General features: G+C 48.7%; 1 protein-coding gene across 2 annotated transcripts in view; it reads right to left on the reverse strand.

The window, feature by feature from the left end:
* Positions 1–389: 389 nt before the first annotated feature.
* IGF2BP1 (insulin like growth factor 2 mRNA binding protein 1) overlaps positions 390–21955 on the reverse strand; it is a 40186-nt gene continuing 18620 nt past the window's right edge. The window contains exons 3-15 of one of the 2 annotated variants that reach the window (XM_069543203.1): positions 16276–16324; positions 15698–15749; positions 11352–11415; positions 9930–10211; positions 9095–9229; positions 7991–8113; positions 7126–7261; positions 6228–6350; positions 5751–5870; positions 4870–4944; positions 4030–4161; positions 3495–3608; positions 390–843 (exon numbers count right to left, since the gene is read on the reverse strand). In XM_069543203.1, coding sequence (XP_069399304.1) covers positions 751–843; positions 3495–3608; positions 4030–4161; positions 4870–4944; positions 5751–5870; positions 6228–6350; positions 7126–7261; positions 7991–8113; positions 9095–9229; positions 9930–10211; positions 11352–11415; positions 15698–15749; positions 16276–16324 — 1498 coding nt within the window. In that variant the 3' untranslated portion in view covers positions 390–750. The remainder of the gene's footprint in view (positions 844–3494; positions 3609–4029; positions 4162–4869; positions 4945–5750; positions 5871–6227; positions 6351–7125; positions 7262–7990; positions 8114–9094; positions 9230–9929; positions 10212–11351; positions 11416–15697; positions 15750–16275; positions 16325–21955) is intronic. The other variant, XM_069543205.1, reaches the window with a different exon arrangement.

The following is a 21955-nucleotide window of genomic DNA, read 5'->3' on the forward strand; positions in this document are numbered from 1 at the left end:
AACTGCACCAGTTTCTCAAGGTGGTGATCTGGAATCCATCAGCCACAAGGGCACTCCTTTTAAACGTGGATTACTATATATTTTAATCATCTGTCTCTCCCATTCTTTATTACTCGCTGTTCCTATAGGTTGGTTAGGAAGGGATTGGAATTAATCTACAGATGCCGATGTGTCTTCTCCCTTCAAGTCAATAATATACACAAAGCAATGCATTGGTTCCCACTTTTGCCAGTAGCAGAAAGATGAGCTAACCAGTGTGAATACAGGAAGAGGTTATGTCAGGGCACGAGAATAGAGGTATTTTAATCAATAAACCAAGGAGGAGAAGGCTGGAAGGGCTTTAGGGTCAAGAAGTAAATCATCCTTTGAGATTGATTAAAACACCCCTCTGCATGTTTTAAAAACCTGAAGGAAATTTTATTTCTCTTCCCACTGGGGTCTGACCAACCCTCTCGATGGGACCTGGAGAACTTAAAACAATCCACGTTTAAAAGCACCCTGAGCTAGAATTTCCAAGGTGACACCCTCAGGGGTGGGCAGTGTTGGGCCAATTGGTTGGGTGTTTGGGGCTGAGAGATCAGGGTTCCTCACTGGAACAACTTTCTCAAGCACGTGGGCAAACCTGATCTACATCCCGGCCCAAGTGTCCCTGATTCCCGCTCATTCTCAGGCCTGCGGGGGAGATCATGCTCTCGATTTCGGCCTGTTGTCCTTCAGCCGACACGATGGGGGTCGACGTGAAGGCGCTGGTCACTTCCTCCGGGCCTGGGCCTGGTTACTCTGTCCCTTTTGGTGCAGCTGTTTGACCTGGGCCAAGATGTCTCGTATCTTCCGCTGAGCCATCTGCAGAGAGAACACGTTTGAGAGTGAGGATCTGACAGCCCTACTGGGGAGACAGGCCACCAGGGTCTGGATCCCGGCAACAAATAGATCACATGGGACTTAGAAGAAAGGTAAGAGAAGGCTGAGGGTTAGAGTGACAGAAAGTTTCTTTGCCTCTGAGTAGACCCTGAGCACCCACTGGATTCATACAGGGGAATGGAGGAGAAAAGCAGTATAAAGTCATTCATCAGAATTTAAAACATGACCAAGCTTACCCACATTTCTGAACTCAAGGGGGAACTCCCTAAGTTTCCAGGGGTATGTGTTGTCAGAAGGTCAAAAATCAGGAGGCCTTGTCACCAATCACAACTCCACTATGCACATAAGTATCCCCGGAAAGGGGATGAAATGGAATAACCAAAAGGTAGTGAAGTAAGCTCCACCGTGAAAGTGGAGAAGACAAAGGACCAGTATCTTTAACTCTTTCCTTCTTAAAAATATCTTCCCTATGAACAAAAGTTTGGTGAGCGAAACCAACTGTCAACTGTGATTCACTTGACAGAAAAATATCAGAATGTCCGCTTTCCATAAGCTGAGTGACTGATTTTCTTGGTTAAAGAGAAAAGTTGGTCTACGTTGGAGAACGAACGTGCAGTCGATATTTTTATGTGTTAATGCCTCCTGTCAGCACTGTGCGTAACGGTTTACAAAGTTTTTCATTTAGTTCTCATTCTAACCAACAAAAAATACCCCCCTTCGGTATTTAATACATCCTGGCTCCTCTGCATCCCTGAATACATCATTTCCTCTCTTAACCTCATGCTCCTCATTTGTACCATGAGGTTGTTATGAGGATGACGTGAGTTAACAGAGACCACGTAGAATGGTGCTTGGCGTAGCAGGAGCACCCACAAATCTTAAGATAGTTTTAGTGGCTATTCAGCTCAGTTCAGTCGCTCAGTCATGTCCGAATCTTTGCGACCCCAAGAGTCGCAGCACACCAGGCCTCCCTGTCCATCACCATCTCCCAGAGTTCACTCACACTCACGTCCATTGAGTCCGTGATGCCATCCAGCCATCTCATCCTCTGTCGTCCCCTTCTCCTCCTGCCCCCAATCCCTCCCAGCATCAGGGTCTTTCCAATGAGTCAACTCTTTGCATCAGGTGGCCAAAGTACTGGAGCTTCAGCTTTAGCATCATTCCTTCCAATAAACACCCAGGACTGATCTCTTTTAGGATGGACTGGTTGGAACTCCTTGCAATTCAAGGGACTCTCTAGAGTCTTCTCCAACACCACAGTTCAAAAGCATCAATTCTTTGGCGCTCAGCTTTCTTCACAGTCCAACTCTCACATCCATACATGACCACTGGAAAAACCACAGCCCTGACTAGACGGACCTTTGTTGGCAAAGTAATATCTCTGCTTTTCAATATACTATCTAGGTTGGTCATAATTTTCCTTCCAAGGAGTAAGCGTCTTATAATTTCATGGCTGCAATCACCATCTGCAGTGATTCTGGAGCCCAAAAAAATAAAGTCTGACACTGTTTCCACTGTTTCCTCATCTACTTCCCATGAAGTGATGGGACCAGATGCCATAATCTTCGTTTTCTGAATGTTGAGCTTTAAGCCAACTTTTTCACTTTCCTCTTTCACTTTCATCAAAAGGCTTTTTAGTTCCTCTTCACTTTCTGCAATAAGGGTGGTGTCATCTGCATATCTGAGGTTATTGATATTTCTCCCAGCAATCTTAATTCCAGCTTGTGCTTCTTCCAGCCCAGCGTTTCTCATGATGTACTCTGCATATAAGTTAAATAAGCAGGGTGACAAGACAGCCTTGACGTACTCCCTTTCCTATTTGGAACCAGTCTGTTGTTCCATGTCTAGTTCTAACTGTTGCTTCCTGACCTGAATATAGGTTTCTATTAATGGCTCCCAAAGGACTGTCAGAGAAAGTTACCACACCACGCTGGGGTCTGGGTTCCTGTTTGGCCCTTGATTTCATGAGCAGCCTCAGGTGGGCCACAAACCTGTTAACAAGCTTATCCTCTGGGAATGAAAGGGGTGGTATCCAATAGCCTTCACAGCCTTCTAGCTCCAACAATCGGGGGTCTTAGGAAAACCCCACTAGTTTCAGTCATCCTGTAATGTGAATCTGATACCTGCCCTCCTTTCTAGACTCTGGGGTCAGTCACAACACTGGGCACTGCTGCCGGGCTCACTGGAAGCAGCACAGAAACGGATGGTGGGTGCCAGGACGAGACCAGGAAGCTGGAAGGACTGGAAGCAAGGATGGAGCAGTGGTTCTGGGAAAGGTGAAGGAAATGCCCTGGAAAAGGGCAACCCATGGTGTCACCCCACAAACCAGACTGGGCAGCGCTAAGACCCATCTCTCTTCTCCAGTGCAAAAGAGAAGGACCACGTGGTTAGACGACAGCAAAGACTATCAACATATAACATACGACATGTAACATTAATAGTTACTGTACATAACATACCTACGAAAACAGTCAAATCACTGTTCCTACAGTCTTAAGAGGGAATAAGACATCTACACATCACACCCTACACCTGGAAGAGAAGAGTGACCCAGGCCAGAGGCAGGCAGAGTCCCGCTCCTCTGATCCCCAGGTTCCTGCCACCCTCCTGTGACGGGGGAGTGCCACATGTACCTGGCTGGCATAGAAATGCCCAATGATCTTGACGATGACCTGGTCGTTCTCATCAGGGGTCTGGTCTCTTGGCACCACCACCTCAGCTGCTGTCAAATTTTGCAGCTCGTTCACCTGGGGGCAGGGGTGAGGGCAGAGGACAGGTCAGAGAGGAGCTTGAGTGCTGACAGTGTCAAACGTGGATGGCAGTGGAGGAAGGGGCAAGAAGTTTAGTCACTAGCTGGTAGAAACTAGAGGATTCAGGAGCTGAGCTTGGAGAGCAGAATCAAGTAAAGGGGCAAAGTGCAAGAACTAAGGCTGAGCAGACCTGGAAGAGCCCCTGGAGAAGGGGATGGCCGCCCACGCCAGCATGCTTGCCTGGAGAATCTCACGGACAGAGGAGCCCGGCAGGCTACAGTCCATGTTGCAAAGAGTCAGACACAACCAAGTGACTCACACTCAGAGGTCACTCAGCCTGGGGAAGTGGGGGCCAGGGCAGAGCTGTCAGGCTCAGGGACTAACATCCAGAGCTTCCGACCTGACCCTCATGGCTCACCGTCTTGCCACCTTTGCCAATGACCCGGCCGGCTGCTGACGCTGGCACCCGGATATGGGTCTCCAGCTTTACTTCTTCCTTGGGACCAAAGAAGTTCTCCTCCTTGAGTTTTCCATAAATTCTTCCCTGAGCCTGAGAAAAGGAGGTCACTGTTATGTTGGCAATACAGGTATACATGACAGACGGAAGCGCCCCACGCCCCACTCCCTCGTGAGGGGCAGATCACCACCTCGGACAGGCGGCGCGAAGGGTCCACAGCACTGACCTGTCAACACTCCTGCTCACTTGTAACACTGGGAGGCCTGGGCAAAGTAACTGAATATGAATATGTAACTCCCCAGACGAATACAGTACCTAAACCACAAACCAGACCTGAGGGGTCTGGGAGGCTTGCGTGGACTCGGACAAGCAGTGAATGGCAAGTCAAGCCCTGAGCGGCAAGTGGAGGAGTCACTCAGTGGCAGGCTGCTGGTCACTGTACACAGCCTAGGGCTGTCCCCATTCTCCATCCCTCCCTACATCAGAGCAAGACTTTCTTAGCTCTTTGGCTGGCTGTCAGAAGTCCGAGAACCTAGGAACGCAGCAAGGACATAAAGGAGAGAAGAGCCTTCCTTAGTCACTACAGCAGAGGGCAAGGAGAGGGCCTTTTTTCCTGTGTGCCTATCCACTCTCAGGAAGCAGAGAGGGAAGGCAAAAGAATGCAAGTTGGATGTCAGTCTGAAAGCAGCTGTGCAGCCCCGAATTTACAGGGAAGCTTAAAATCTGATGCAGATTTGCACTCCCACGCAAACTTGATTCCCCTGGGTGGGTCCTACTCGAAAAAACAATAAAGATCAGAACCTTGAATTGGGCTTCTGGGGGTCCAGTGATGATGACCATACGAACTTTGGAGTCTGGAGTTTCAGGAGGAGCAATCTACAAAGCAAACAGTGGTCACAGATAAGCGCTCTATCGCCCCCTCCTCCAGAACCCTACCAACACCCTGCTTCGACTTCCCGCTTCTGATGGCCTAGAAAGTGAAGAACAAACACCCCGGACCCAAGGCTATTGCGCCTGTGTCAAAACTCTTACGAGGGCACCAGCGCATTTGTTTCTTGACGTTTTCTAAGTAGGACCTCCCTGCTAACTGCCCAGAGGGGTTCAGTTGAGTCCTGCCAAGAGGGACCACTGGTGGTGGGGGCAGTAGAGGGGAACGGACTGATCTCCTAGACAATCTCTGGGAGCCCTTATTCACCAGAGAACATAGACTCCATCTGACCAAAACCTTGCAGACCACTAAAACCAATGGCTTTAGACTTGTGAAATTTAACTAAGTATTTGTTCACTGCGACAGGTTCTCCCTGACCAGGGAAGGTGGAAACAGCTAAAATTTACCAAGCAACCACTGTGCACCAAGCACTGAGCTGGGGGCTTTGGCTGCATCATCTCAGATTATTCTCATCACTACTATACTGACGGGGAAATGAAGGCTCAGGTACTACAGCTCAAAAACTGGGATTGAACCCAGTCAGTCTTGCCTGAACTGAAGCTCTCCTGTGCTACGATACCACTTCCTCCCTTAGTCTGAAAGTGAAGTCGAAAGCAAAAGGAACTGGGAGCCCACAGGAGAGAGCCCTAATGCTAGGCAGATGGGGTGTCTGAGAACCAAAGGAGAGGGAGATGGGAGCAGAGAGCCGCCCCCCCCCCCACCCCGGGAACCAGAAGAGAACAGAGCTGGTCACCTTGATGGAGGCGCTGGCGAAGCGGGAGAGCTGTTTAATGTGCTGCCCCTTCTTGCCGATGATGGCGCCCACCGCCTGGGCAGGAATGAACACCTGCACCATCTCCTGCTCTGGAGCCTGCTGCCAAGACAGGACATGTCATTAGTGCAGCTCGCATCAAGGGGCACAGCCCGGAAGCCCCTCCATGGCCCTGCCCTGCACTGTCAAGAAGGGGTGCAGCACCCAGACACCAGCCTGGGCGACCTGCTCTGCAGCTCTCCCAAGGCCCCACAGGGACAAACAAAAGAAGCTGGACCAGAAGACGACGAAGAGTGCTCCCAGCATCCAAGGCTGCTGTCTACAGGGCTGATGCTCCGGACAGCTAGCGCTAGTGGCTGGGAGCCCTTCCCGCTCCCTGTAAATTACCAAGTATCAGGCTCCCACAAGGAGCTGGGCCCTAAGTGATCTCACGGACAGCCCAGGGTCCCCTGCACCTACCATAAAGGAGCTGTAAGGTGCAGCTCCAGTGACGCTGCTGGGAGGTGGTGGGACTGCACTGGAGGAGGCTGGAAAAAGACCCACAGCTGCCAAGTTCAGTCCAGGGATGAGATGTGACTGCAGCTGGGGAAAAGAAGGCAAAGAGAAAGAGGTTGGCTCATTCGGATGGGGCCTGGTAGCTCTTGTACATGGTGCTGGCTGAACAGGAGGGTGAATGGGCCAAAACAGGAGAACGGCATGCTTTTGCCCCAAACCTGCCTGCCCCTCTGGTATTCACAACACTCACATGCACACAAGCGTTCCCACCTCGGAGGGGAAGGGACACTGTGTTAGACCCTCGGACGCCCTTCTGCTCCAGCAGCCCCTCCCCTCTGACGGAGGCAGACCTCGGACTCACAGCCCGCGACCAGGTCGGGGAGACGGGTCTCTGACTTCTGCTGCTGCTGCTGAGTCGCTTCAGTCGTGTCCGACTCTGTGCGACCCCCGAGACAGCAGCCCACCAGGCTCCCCCATCCCTGGGATTCTCTAGGCAAGAACACTGGAGTGGGCTGCCACTTCCTTCTCCACTCTGACTTCTAGGACTCACATTTTTGGTCATGTGACCCACATCCTCACTCACCCTTAAAAACCAGATGAAAACTAGGAACCCTCTCCCCCACTAAAGTGCACATAAACACGAAGCTTACAGGGGAACCACAGACCTCCAAGCCCAAGACTGGATCCCCACTTGCACCCAGGAATCAAATGAAGAACCCCTATTAATTCAGTATTAAAAGGACTGATCAATCTTGAGGTCCAAAAGCAAAGTCAATGTTCCCAGGACTGCAGCATGTGAACGCCCACCCATTTAGAGACCCACTTCTGCTGTGGCTCCGGCTCAGAGGCCTCCGACACTCACGCTCATGGCAGCCACGTCATTCTCATAGGCTTCCCGCACTTTCTTCATGATCTCCTGCTCGGCCCTGCAGCAGTTCTCGATGGCGCCCTTCACAGTGATGGTCCTCTCGGGGTTATAGAGGGTGAGATCCTGCAGCCTGGGGCAGGGAGCAGAGCAGCGTCAAGCTTCCAACTGACAGGCCCGGACCAGGAAAAGAGCCTGGCTGAGGACAGCTCAGCCACGCCGTTTCCACAGGCTGTTTAGTTTGGGGCAAATATGAATAGCTGTCTCTGGCTTTTAGCTCATCCCCAGAGCAAGGTTTCCCTACAGGGAGGTGAGGACATTGGGCACAGACTGTAAGCAAGGAGGGGGCTCCTGGCTGGAAATCCCCCAGTGGTGCCAACAATCCATGTTCTGAGCCCTTCTGAAGCAGAGCAGGTAATCTGCCCACAGGTAAGTCTCTCGATACAGTCAAGAGACACAGTGTTCACAGAGGGGCTAATGGATTCCTCCTGAGAAGCAGGCCACCACATGGAGCACCTGCTCAAGCCTCAGGAAAGGATCTGGGTCCGTCCTCTCCCTGTGGCCTGGCAGTGCGCCGGGAGACCCCCCGTCCTGGCCCCTGGCTGCAGGCTCTCTCCCCTAGATGCAGAGCAAGAGAGACAGCATGCGGCAGCCGAGGACTGAAGAGGCAGCACCCTAACCACAGCGGTGATGGAAGGACTCCAGCCCTTACAGAAAAATGCTCTTCATTGCTGCTTTAACTATTCTTCGATAAGCAGAAACTGTATCCGACTTAGTGGGCAGGTGTTAAGGATGGATAATGAAATATGCCACCGTGGGGGCCCAGGCATCCCACTCGCAGAGGGAAAGGAAAGTGCCTTACGAGGAAATGGTGATTTTTGTCTCCGTGTCCTGCTCCACCTTCTTCAGGTTGCGCCCTTCCTTGCCAATGAGTCGCCCCACAAAGTTATTATGGGCCAGGATCTTCAGGGGAACCTCGTCAGCCCTTGGGAAGAGGTGAGGGACAAAAGCTCCTTAGATGGTAGGCCGCTGCAGATGAGGGTTTCCGAGACAAACACCAGAACCAAATCGTGTTTTCAAACAGAACCATGAAGATCAGTGGAAGAGAAATGGGAAGTAGGAACAGATGGCAAAGGCACACGGTCACTATGGCTGATGGGTATGTTCCTTGTCTTAACTGCGGCGATGGTTTTTGTAAATATACTAGTATTAAAAACTCATCCAAGTGTATACTCTCAAATGGGCGTACTATACAATTTAGCTCAGCTGGTAAAGAATGCACCTGCAATGCAGGAGACCCCAGTTTGATTCCTAGGTCAGGAAGATCCGCTGGAGAAGGGAAAGGCTACGCACTCCAGTATTCTGGCCTAGAGAATTCTACGGACTGTACAGTCCATGGGGTCACAAACAGTTGGGCATGACTGAGCAACTTTCACTTTCACAGAATTCTATGTACCTTTGGGTTAGTGGCTCAGTTGGTAAAGAATCCACCTGCAATGCAGGAGGATCTGGCTTCAATCCCAGGGTTGGGAAGAGTCCTTAGAGAAAGGAATGGCAACCCACTCCAGTATTCTTGCCTGGAGAATCCCAAGAACAGAGGAGCCTGGCGGGCTACAGTCCATGGGACTGCCAAGAGTCGGACACAACTGTGCAACTTTCTTTCACAGAGTTCTATGCAGCTAATAAAGAACAAGGTGAGCCTACGTACTGATGCACAGCAATGGAAAAAAACAGACTGTACAACAGTCTGTTCACGATGATCCTATTTGTGCTAAACATGCACACGCATATACATACATGTGCTCACGCCTACGAAGGCACAGCACTGCTAGGATACACAGGCCCTTATTTACAAGGAGGAGGATTCGTTCTTCAGCTTTTACCCTGCTGTACAATTTCTGTGTCCCCTATTTGTCTGTGTTCAAAGTTGAGGAGGCGGCAGTGCCCAAAGACGCTAACGCCTTACGTTTTGGTGTCCTTGGCCTCTTTGTGCATAATCTCCAGGATCATCTTACAAGCAGAAGAGCAGCCCTCAGGGGTCGAGTGGACACTGATGGCCTTCTCGGCAGCACCTGCGTTCTCCTTCCTGTGTACGTCGATCCTAACAAGCACATGGATGGTTAGCTGTCCCTGGTGAAGCTCCTCAAAACAAACTACAGGCCTGCTCTTCTTGGAACAAGGCCAAGTGTGGAACTGAGACAGGCAAGGAAAGGGCAGCCTGTTGCTATGGATTCTGTCTCAGTCAGGAGGCGGCAGCCGAGAACGATGGCATCTTTCATGGGAATCCAGGGCTGGGGATCAACAGCCCTCAGCTCTGAAGCTGCATCCCCCTTGAAACAACTATAAAGGGAAGGTACACTGTGTCAAATTAAAAGCAAACAATAAAGGGGTGCATTACGAATCAGAACACAAAATGACCTGTTCTGTTCCCCAGATTGGCTATAAAGCTTAAAGGAGAGCGGTGGCTGTGTGCAATGGGAGACAGCTCAGAACCATGCCCTCTCACTGAGGTCCCTGACTGGCCTGTCCTGCTGCCACCGATAATCAGTGTTGAGGTCACAGAGCACTAAGGAGGGGCTTTCTCCCAAGACTAGTTTTGCTCCATGAGAAGCTCTACCAAGAAACCCTTCTTACAACTACAGTGTGTGGCCCAGCCACTGCCACCAAATGGCACATCCCAGGCTTATTCTATCTCCCAACATTTCCTAAGAGGTAAAGTCGAGTTGAAACCCCTCCGTGCGTTTCCAGGAGGGGCCTCGCCTCCTGGCCCCACCTCTACTTCCCCTGCGGCCAAGACTCACTTGGACTGGGTCTGTTTTGTGATGTTGCGGATGGTGGCACCCTCCTTGCCAATGATGGCACCCACATATTGGGTGGGCACCAGGAGCCGCAGGGGGATGTCCACTTGCTGCTGTTTGGCTGGGGCCCCAGCTGCCACAGGGGAGCCCTGGCGGGGCTGACCCCGAGAGCCAAAGCCTCCTCGGCGCCCGTTCTCAGGACCCTGTGTGATCTGCTCATCAGGAATGTAAGAGACCTTCAAGGCATGGTTCTCTAGCTGGTGGCCGTTCAGCTTCAAGATGGCTCTGAGGACAGACAGAAAATCTACTGGTCACTCCAATCCATGCCAATCACACCAAATGCTCTCCAGGTATAAAGCACTCAGCTGGGTTACAACATGGAACATTCCAGAAGGAAGGGAGATGACCACCTGCCCACACTCCCACCTCCACCTTAGAGACACCTCCAGTCTAAATAAGACATCAAATAAGGTAGCATAGCAAAAATAAGCTATTTCCATTGAATTTGGGGATTGGCTTGTTAATTTCAAGTTTCCAAGTAAACTCCATGGAAACAGAAGAAGTGGAAACAGAGTGGCTTGCAGAAGTTTGAATCTATCTGGAATGTCTGCAAACCAAGACTAGTGAACACTGAAGGGAGAGGCCATGTGCCATCCATTCCCTGGGCTGACGCTGGTTAGAAATGTTAACAAAGCAACAATATGCAGTAAGACGCAAGCAAGTGTGGACTTAAAGCCAAGTTAAGGCCCATAGATTGGCCACAGGGACCTCCAGAAAATTCTCAGCCCAGCGGACACCTGAAAGAAAACTGAAGGTCTGAGAAAGTGGTACAGTTTTAAACTAGGTTGGAGGAAACAAATGGGGAGAGGCAACATGTTGAAGGAACGAGAAAGCCATCAAAAGCAAAATGTGGCAAAAGGCCTATAAATGAAGTCTATCAGTACCAATGGGGTGGGGCAGGGTGACTCAACCAAATGGCTAGAGAGCCAGAAATTGTGGATGTAATGAGACTCAAGGTGATTCCGGAGATATTATTAATAAAATGTCTGCTTCTGCCACATCACAAATCTTTTAGGTCTCAGTTCCTCCTCATCACCACTAGATGGCACCATCAACACAGCAAAGGACCCTATGGTTCCGCAACCAGAGACCTATCAAAAGCCAGCATCTTCTAAAAAGGATTTCCCACTTTCTCTGGGGAAGTCTTTGGGTCTCTCCGTTCAAAGTCTATCCTATCAATCCCAGGAAGGTTTCTGAACCTTTGAGATTCCTGCACCAAAAGACAAGAGTCTGGCATTGGTTGCAACAAAATGAGAGGTTAGGCGGGGACTGGTGCCCACACACACCCTATCCTTGTCAAAGCAGGGGCACCTGGCTCCCAACAACCACAAAGACCCTCCCGATCCCACTTTAGGGTCCACTCACTGCCTGGTCTGTTCCCGGTTGGAATAGGTGACATTGACTACTGCCGTCTCACTCTCCGTGTTCACTGGGGGAGCAAAAACAGAGATCAGGGTTAGAGCAGTGAGTCCTGGGGATGGCACCAATGACGTTCTTAAAAGGCTCATCTTTGAGGGCCATGCACTCAAGAAGGAAATACTTCAGTGACAAAGCAGAGCATTTCCCCTACAAGCCCCTTTCATCACGACTCCTGGAAAATTCAAATTAGCTTATCATTTTCCTTTAACTTTAATATGCCTTCCTTAGATTTCCCTGCCAGCCCTCAAGAGAGCAGGCATACACACGGATGTGCAGTCAACAGTGCATATCAGCAGTTATGCAGCAGAGAGCACACACATACACATATACCCCGATCTGGAAATAAATTTATTCTTAGAAAGAAATTTATACTAGTTAAAAATCACACACTGAAATCAGACAAAGAAAAGGTCTGTAAGGACACCCCTGAAGAGATCTGAGAAAACACCTAAATCCATTTTAGAGTACCCTCAAGTATTCATTGATCAGATGTAAGTGTATCATCACCTAGCTGAATAAGTTGACAAGAGTGGCTGCCATGGAGTCCAGGGGGCAGGATTTGGGAATGGACTTGGGTTGGATGTTAAGAGTTCCGTGTGATCTGGCCACATACTCTTGCCCCATTTTGAATTAATAAAATTAACCTCTGCTTTATGCATCACTGTCTTGTGATTTCGGGTCCCCTAGACCTGCTCAAGAAAGCAGGGCTCTTTCTTAGGCTCAAAATTCACTGCAGATGGTGACTGCAGCCATGAAATTCAAAGATGTTTGCCCCTTGGGAAAAAAGCTATGACCAACCTAGATAGCGTATTAAAAAGCAGAGACCTTACTTTGCTAACAAAGGTCCGTCTAGTCAGAGCTATGGTTTTTCCAGGAGTCATGTATGGATGTGAGAGGTGGACCATAAAGAAAGCTAAGCACCGAAGAATTGATGCTTTTGAACTGTGGTGTTGGAGAAGACTCTTGAGAATCCCTTGGACTTCAAGGAGATCCAACCAGTCCATCCTAAAGGAAATCAGTTCTAAATATTCATTGGAAGGACTGATGCTGAAGCTGAAGCTCCAATACTTGGCCCACCTGATATACAGAACTGACTCACTGGAAAAGACCCTGATACTGGGAAAGACTGAAGGCAGGAGGAGAAGGGGACGATAGAGGATGAGATGGTTGGATGGCATTACTGACTCAATGGACATGAGTTTGAGCAAGCTCTGGGAGTTGGTGATGGACAGGGAAGCCTGGCATGCTTCAGGCCACAGGGTCACAAAGAGTCGGACTCAACTGAGCAACTGAACTGAACTGAGACTGCCCAGCCCTGGAGTGGGGGACTTGAACAACAACAACAACAAAATCCACCCCTCCCCCTACAATACCAAAGCCACTTATTACCACAAAACTGCAGTGCAGACCACTCTCAGCCTCTCTGGCCTGTCAGTAGAGATCTCCCATCTCAATGGAGAGGAAGATTCTGCAAGAATCTTCTACCAGATAAGTGGAAATACAGGAGTGAATCAAACAAACAAAACCTCTGCTCTCGTGGAGCTTAAACATACTAGTAAGAAGAGAAAGCAAAAAATATAATAAGCAAAGATGGTGAAAAGATGGTATGATAATGGACTATTACTCAACCATAAAAAAAAGTATTAAATCTTGCCATTTTCAGAGATGTGGATGGACCAAGAGCATATTACGCTTAGTGAAATGTCAAAGGAAGACAAATAATGTGTGATATCCCCCATGAGAAATCTAAAAAATACAGATGAATATACGTGCAAAACAGAAACACAGATACAGAAGAGAAACTAGTGATTACTAAAAAGGAGGGGGGCATCAAGGGCATGGGGGCATGGACTGACAGATACAAACTACTATGTATAATGTAAAATGATAGGAACTCTCTGGCAATCCTGAGGCTGGGACCCAGCGCTTTCACTGCCAAGGTTGGATCTCTGGTCAGGGAACTAAGATCCCACAAGCCAAAAAATAAATAAGTAAACGAAACAGTCAAAGGACAAAAATATATTGCACAGCACAGGGAGTTATAGACATTATCTTGTAATGACATTCAATGGAGTAGAATCTTAAAAAATGCTGAATCACTATGGTGTGTAATTGAAACTATTATAATCAACAATACTTCAATTAAAAAAAATAATAAATTCATGTTCTCCCTGAAAAAAAGTAGAAGGGGTTGAGTGCTATGGAGAAATACAAACCAGGGAAAAGGAAGTGGTGGTTAGGGGTATAATTTCACATAGGGTGGACAGAAAGGGCATTGCTTAGTAAGCTGCATTTGAGCAGATGAAGAGTTTATTGTTACAAAAGCAAACACTTCCCATTCTGTTTTTTCCAGGGAGCAGGCATCGCCCCCAGATTAGGTGTGTTATGGTTCTCTGGTGAGCCTTTGAACTAGCAGTGACCCCTGCCGGGCACCCCTCGTGAAGCTCTCCAACGTGCTCCCAAGCCACTGCTGTCTGTCCAGGAGTAACTGAGTCATCAGTCTAAGATGTAAGCAGGCCTGGACAATGGATATCAAGGACTGAGCAATGGCTATCAGTGCTTCCAGTTATGCCCTGGTGCTTACAGTAAAAGCAAGCTCCAGGGTCAGAGCAGAAGAGAACCTGTTCCACTGATTCAGCACCTCAGATCTTTGTGCAGGCGAGTATGTGATTTACAGCTTGGCCCTTTAGAATTTGGAGATGAATATTTTGTCTTGTCTAGGTTTCTTAAAGATCTGCAAACTCAAACCATTTTGTCTGCCTAACGACCAAGCTCTACTTTATGTCCAGGCCAAATCACTTCAAATTTTCATTCATTCACTCATTCGCTTTTGGCTGAGCTGGGTCTTCACTGCTGCACATGGGCTTTTTTCTAGTTGCATCGAGCAGGGACTACTCTCCATTACAGTAGGCGGGCTTCTCATTGCTCTGGCTCCTCTTGCTGCAGAGCGTGGGCCAGAGGCGCAAGGGCTTCAGCAGCTGCAGCTCAAGGGCTCTAGACAGCCAGCTTCAGGAGTTGTGGCACCCGGGGCTTTGTTGTACCATGCCCCATGGCATGTGGAATCTTCCCTCTTCCCAGACCAGATGAAACCCACATTCCCTGCATTGGCAGGTAGACTTCTAACCACTGGACCACCAGGGAAGTCCTCCAAATTTTATTTTAGCTCATATCCTCTGAAAATAATATATAATCCTAAGCAATTTGAGAAGAACTTAAGTTTTTGGAGAAACTTCAAAAATCATAGCAAACGTTTTATGATCTAGAATTCCCTTCTATTATTTCTCCTTCTGCAAGGAGATCCAACCAGTCTATCCTAAAGGTAATCAGTCCTGGGTGTTCATTGGAAGGACTGATATTGAAGCTGAAACTCCAATATTTTGGCCACCTGCTGCAAAGAGCTGACTCATTTGAAAAGACCTTGATGTTGGGAAAGATTGAAGGCAGGAGGAGGAGGGGATGACAGAGGATGAGATGGTTGGATGGCATCACCAACTCAATGGACATGAGTCTGGATAAACTCCAGGAGTTGGTGATGGACAGGGAAGCCTGGCGTACTGCAGTTCATGAGGTTGCAAAGAGTCGGACATGACTGAGTGACTGAACTGAACTGTGGGCCTACTGTTTTTTCTTGGCTGCGCCAGGTCTTAGCTGTGGTATGTGGGATCTAGTTCCCTGACTAGGGATCAAACCCAAGCCCCCTGCATTGGGAGATGGAGTCTTAGCCACTGGACCAGCAGGGAAGTTCCCATGGGCCCAGACTTGAGAAACATTTTGCCTGCCCATCAATATGTGCAAAAGTTTTCTGCTTTTTTTTTTTTAATTAACCAAAGACATGTAGCTGACAATCAGTTTCTATCCCCTCCGCCCACCCCCACCCAAAAAAGACAACCTGTTGATTATTTCAGACAAAAACCAAGAGTCACGAAGCTTTTAAAATAAAAGGGCTACAGATTTACTTAGCGCACAGCTTCCATTCTTAACCTATTTCTAAAATCTTGGGAACCTGTTTCTACCTTGGCTGGCTCATGCAGACTCCATGCTGGGAATGAGTGATTTTGTTGATTCTCTTATTAATCAGAGGAGAAGCCAGTTCCAGAGAAGTAGCAGAGCCAGCGCTGGGACACTCCACTCTACCTCCCTCCACGGTACCCTCTGGCTGTCTTTGTTTGGTGTTCCAGACAGATGTGGCACCAGAAAAGGAAGCAGAGCAGATTTCCGCCCATCCGCCCCCCACAACTCCTCCAACAGCCATCTACCCCTACCCCACTACCGCCGCCTCTATCCACTCTTACCTTGCTCGCAGTTCTCCACTGTACCATACTGAGCCAGCAAGCTGTCCAGTACCTGAGAGCAGGGGAAGGGAGTACGGCTAACCTGAGTACCCCAGGAACTCACCAAGTCATCACTGCGCACACCCCTCACCCCAAGGCACTGGGAAAGCCTTTGGTGGGGACTGAACATGTTACCTGCTTGGTTTGCCCTTTCTCAGGTACTAATGCTGGTGGTAATCCATCAGAATTTCTTCACAGAATGTACTTGAGCTCAAAAAGGAACTTAAGGTCCTTTGGGGAAGCAGACCTGTAGCACCTGGGTCTCCAGCCGGTCCTCTGTCATCTCTAAGCTTGGGGTTCAGGAATACCCCTCCCACCTCCCTGATGCCTCTCACCAGAGGGAATGCCCAAGAACTCATGCTGGAAGTCTTAGGCTGAGGATGCAATCCAACTGTCCACCCCGCCACCCCCTCCCTCAGAACCTCTGGCCTAGAACCAAGCCCCCAGGACACCTCCCAGTCATCTCTGCCACCTCAGGCTAACCAAGACTTCCCTCCCAGTCTCCACGACCCCACTAACAGTTTCCCCTAATCACTTACTTCCCATCGAAGCTGGGGTGGAATATTTCGGATCTGTATTTTTCGACTCCTGAAATCAGAGAGAAAACATCAGTGACAGCTCTGGATACTTTAGGGGCCTGTGACCTTGTAGGTTTTAGTCCTCGTTCCAGTCTATCTTCCTACCTTCTATTCAACACCAAAGCCTTAAGAGTCTAAGAATGATAACCTTTGGGAATGGAAACCTGGCCTCTTTAGAGAGCGAAATACAGTGCGCCCACAGCTAGGAAAGCCAAAACCAGGTGCCCTAAGCGCTAGGATAACTAATTCCCCCCAGTCATACCTGCTTTGTTCATCTCTCTTAGGTTCCTCACTAGTTATATCTTACTCAGTAACCATCCGTTACCACCCACCGGGTTTCAGCCTCTAGGAATACAGAGCTAGCTATGTGAATTATTGTATGAATCATTCACCTGATACCTTTTTAAATCGGGGTCTACTCCATGCTGGATCACTTTGTTCTACATTGCTGGGGACACAACTGATAAAACAAAGTGCCTGGCCTCAAGCTGCTCACAGTTTATTAGGGGAAACATATATGCAAACAAATTGCAGCAGGATAGTTGGCAGTAGCTAAGCTCTTTCTTTGATACAGATTTAAACTTGCGCTTCACTTAGCACTGATCTTTAAAAGGTTATTTAACTTGAGGCTCAGTTTTCTCCTTTGTAAAACAGGGATAATACCTATTCACAGGGAGGTATAAAGCGATGTTAGATAATATTATCAAGAGCTTAGCAAAGGGTTTCGAGTAAGCATCGTACTTAAAATGTAATAATAGACACACGTGTGGATACTAAGGTGGAGTGATTAACACACACAATCCAGCATCGTGACCACCCCCTTCCCTCCTCCCAGTTTATTATAGTTCCTCCTTCCCATCTTTCAAACCCCTCTTAAAAATGTAATTTTCCCTGAGGAAGGCTTTCAGGTTCGAGGTTGATTCCCAGGGCAATTAATTGCTCACCACCCAAATCAATGCCCTAATCCCTGGGCTTAAAACATTTCAATTGACTTGATCTGCATTGGTCAACTGTCACTTGTCTTTGTGTATCCTTGATTACAAAACTCTCAGTTTCGGGACATGGTCCAATGAAATTCCAGTGGCACGAGGGAAAAATGAGAGCAGGAAGCAAGAAAGTTCAGTTCCAGCCCTTCAACTGCCCCCGACTGGCTGTCCTGACTAAGCCACTCAAGCTTTAGGCCCCGTGTTCCTGGCTGACATGCAACAGGGCCAAGTCAGCTCTTGCCAAGTTAGGGGAAAATCATGCTCAAAACACATGAGAGTGAGACTTCCTTGGTGGTCCAGACTCCATGCTTCCAATGCAAGGGGCATGGGTTCCATCCCTGGTAGGGGAACTAAGATCCCATATGCCACGTGGCGTGGACAAGAAAATATATAAAACAAAACCCTACACACACATGAGGGCAAGGGAAGGGATGCTAAACTCTTAACTGTAAATGTTTTGATCTTGGCTCTCTGCCCTCGGCCAGCTCACTCATTTCACCCGTGACCAAGCCTTTCTTTAGATGTAGAACGGAAACAGAAGGGTCTTTAAGACCCCTTCTAGCTCTGCAGTTTTGGGGGTAGAGAGTCTTTATCAATGAAATACACTAACGAAATCTCTTCTGGGGTTGAAACAACTTAAGAGAAATGTGGCATAATGGTTCTTTACTTTGGTTTGGTTCGTGAACCTGATCTAAGGAGGATAGATCATAGCAGGACAAAAGAACAAGCATCAGAAACAAGCCCCATTCCAGGGCCTCATGTCCCACACCCCGCCAGCTTCTCGGGATCCAGTTCAATGGCCAAGAGTGAGCTTCATGGTATCTGCATCACATGCTATATGGGATTTCCCATAAACAACTCATTTTGTGATGAAATGGGCAAAGAAAACACAGGAGCTCTCGCAGGAGGAAAGTCAAACTCTTGGCGAACTAAAGAGGTGATTTAGAAGACTGAGAACACTGATCTACCTTAATGCTAGTGACAGGGGTCACCAAGGTGAGTGAGGACCTCTCTCAGGCAAATGCTTCTGAGGACCACAAGGGGATGGGCAGCTGACAGCCTGGAGTTCAAACCAGTAAGGGCTTAAAGCAACCCCCTGCGGAAGTTTAGTTTGAAGAGCACTCTTTCAGGACGGTCCCTTACTACAATCTCAGGTCAAGGATCAAAAATACCCTCTTCAAAAAATATATATATCCTCTTCTTACTTCAAACTCCCTCTTTTAGGGGCTTTCTTTTAGGGTAGGGAAGAGTTGGGAACGGATGGGGAGGTGAAATCAAATCTCAGTTTGGGATGTTAATCCATATCCTGAAAGCAATGGCAGTCTGGAATGTCTGGAATGTTCCAAGAGAAGGAGGGGGGAGGAGGGCAGGGACACCCAACCAATGAAAGAAAAGACATCCTGCAGCCCTCCCCCACCCCCAAAAGGCACGGCTCACCCACCTCTCCAGGGCACACACACCCAATCCTGGGAACCCACACAAGGCCACTTCAGGCCTCCAAACCTGGCCAGCAAGGCAAACCCTGACAAAAACACAGAGACCACGAGCTTTTGTCTTTTAAGCCCTTGGCCTGGTTTGTATTAAGTACTGCTATTGCTAAGTCGCTTCAGTCGTGTCTGACTGTGTGTGACCCCATAGACGGCAGCCCACCAGGCTCTACAGTCCCTGGGATTCTCCAGGCAAGAACACTGGAGTGGGTTGCCATTTCCTTCTCCAATGCATGAAAGTGAAAAGTGAAAGTGAAGTCGCTCAGTCATGTCCGACTTAGCGACCCCATGGACTGAAGCCTTCCAGGCTCCTCCATCCATGGGATTTTCCAGGCAAGAGTACTGGAGTGGGGTGCCATTGCCTTCTCCATGTATTAAGTATGGTGCTACCTAATTTCTTTCAGGCCCAAGGCACATGGGGCCATGTTGAGAACTGGACCCAGTACTCAAGTCCCTTCCAGGAACCCACGGCTAACTCATTCACCCTACAGGCATTTCCGGTTGCCCAGTACAAGCTGGGCCAGGGCAGGGTGCTGAGGGCTTGGAGGGTCAGCATGGAAGTTAAGAATCCCTGACTTCTTTACTCGGTACCTTAGTTTCCTCCTGTGGAAAACTGATAGGGCTTTTGTGAGGACTTAGAACAGGCAGGAGGCCTGCTAAGTCATGGTCCCAGTCCCAATTCCGGTCAGTCCCCAGGACACTGGCACGGGAAGAGGCTACACGTCTGACAAGGAGTGGCTACCTGTGATTGTAAAATGGTTAGGCTTCTGCACTGATGGGGAAATAGCGGGAAATACCACAGCCCACACCTCCACCTCCTGTGACAACCAAAGGGTCCCAATCCAGCACTCGACTGATAGACAGGTTTCCACTAGATTAGAGTGGAGCCTCTGCACTACAGGCACACAGGGCACTGCACACTGAGCAGGACCCTACATGCTAATACCTACTGTTCGGAAAAGCAAGAGAACTCCCAGAGGTTCAGGAGCCACCACCCATCCTGGAGCTGATAAACTCGCGAAGGGAAAGAGTAAAGCCTCCAGCCCCTGGCAATGAAGGCAATGGTTGCACAAGTCAAATTATTGCCCTGGATGCCAACACCCTGAGGCTTCTGACCCCCTCTGCCTGCCCTAACCAGCAGGCCCTGGGGCAGCTCCCCAGACACAGAGCAATCATAGGGGACGCTCCCTTCTGATGTGGTTGGGGGCAAGCAGGAGACACGAGGGCCACAGGGACCAAGTGACCTCCTTCAAGCCCAGGGGAGATTTCAGGAGAGACCAGAGGGAGAGAGCATCTGAGCAACAGCTAAGGAGATAAGTAGGAAAACAAGAGATTCAGGAAGAACAGGAGCTGGACCCTGAAAGTATGACTGGAAGCTCCCCGGGGCAGGGACCTCTGATCCTTTTTACTTTTTGAGAGACATGTCATTGACCTTGAATGGGAAGGAAAACAGTTCATTAAGGAAGACACTAACATGTCAGGAGTGCTTACCAGACGCCAGGTGCAGATTCTACACCTCCAAGAAGCCTCCCACTATCCATGCCCATGGTAACTGCAGCTCCACTTTACAGACTGAGGCCCTGAGATTGAGGGCTTGATTATCTGCCAAGTCAGATACCCAGAGTCAGAGTCAGTACTGAAACACAGAGGCTGTCTGGTTCCAGGCTCTTCCAGGCTTGTCCCCTTGTGCTGCCTTTTCGATGACAGAAAGGAAACAAAAGTCTTTGCCAAAATACAGGAAAGGTTTGGCTTGAGGACAAATTTAAAACACTCATAGAGTTCAACCATCAGAGTGAAGAGCAGACGTGCTGAGTGGGTACTGCTCTCCAGGAAGTCAAAACACCCCACCTATAACTTCTCAAGACATATATTTCCATAGTTAGTTGAAAAGGGATTCATGGGTTTTGAACATTGACTAGATATTTGATAATATTAGAACAGGCTTTGGTAACCGTATGTTTGTTTTCGATATCTGTGAGTCTATTTGTTTTGTATATAGGTTCATTTGTACCATTTTTTTAAAAATTAAGATTCTTAAAAAAAAAGTCAGGGGATTCCCTGGCAGTCCAGTGGTTAGAGGGTTTCCAGGTGGCAAAGTGGTAAAGATTCCATCTGCCAATGCAGGAGATGCAAGAGACACGGGTTCGATCCCTGGGTTGGGAAGATCCCCTGGAGTAGGAAATAGCAACCCACTCCAGTATTCTTGCCTGGAAAATCCCATGGACAGGGGAGCCTGGCGGCTACAGCCTATGGGGTGGCAAAGAGTCAGACACCCCTGAGAGACTGAGCGCACGGGCACTCACAGCAGCAGTTAGGACTCTGAGCAGCTCTCACCATCAGAGGTTAAGAGCTCAATCCCTGGCAGGGGAGCTAAGATTCCATAAGCCTCAAGGCATGGCCAAAAAGATAAAATGCTGATTTTTAGAAATACATACTGAAACAGTTACAGATAAAATGTCATGTCTAGGTTTAAAGTAACCAGGGGTAAAATTAATACAGATCAAATATGATTTGGTAATTTTTGGTGATGGGTACATGGGGGAATTATTTAATTATCCTTTCTACTTTTCAAAAATTTTTTTTTCCATAACAAAAACATTTTTTAAAAAGATAATTCTAGCTCACCCAATTTTAATGTCATCACAGATTCAAAATTAATGAGTCTAAGCCAATAAAGTTTTTTCTTATTTTATTTTTATTATTTTTGTTAGCAAGAATCCAGGCCCTGGTGAGGAGCCTCATGGGGGCAGGGAGGATGGGTCTGAGGTCCAGTGGGGAGACAAGCAGACACACAGGCCCCCTTTCAGAAGGGGGCCTCCCCAGACGACAGAACACACACCTGGACAGAACACACCCTGGGAGGTCTTTAGGTCTTCGGAAGGACAGCTAAAAACTGCCTGCCCTAGAAGTGTTCTTTTTCTAACCCCTGCAGACAAACCACCTCCCTCCTCCTTCCACCCCCATGTCCAGAGGGTAGGATGCGACCTTCAATTATGCTAGCGACCTCATCTTGCTCTAGTGGGAAGACTCCCTTTACATCAAGGTGGAGCAAGCCAGTTGTGGAGAGAGGCAACAGCAGGTTTTGGAAAACTGTTCAGGCTTGGGGCCCCAACCCCCAGAGCCCCCTATCAGAATCAAATTAAGGCTTTCATCTCTCCAGAGAACTAG

Source organism: Ovis canadensis, chromosome 11 (genome assembly GCF_042477335.2).
Source record: "Ovis canadensis isolate MfBH-ARS-UI-01 breed Bighorn chromosome 11, ARS-UI_OviCan_v2, whole genome shotgun sequence".
NCBI lineage: Eukaryota > Metazoa > Chordata > Mammalia > Artiodactyla > Bovidae > Ovis > Ovis canadensis.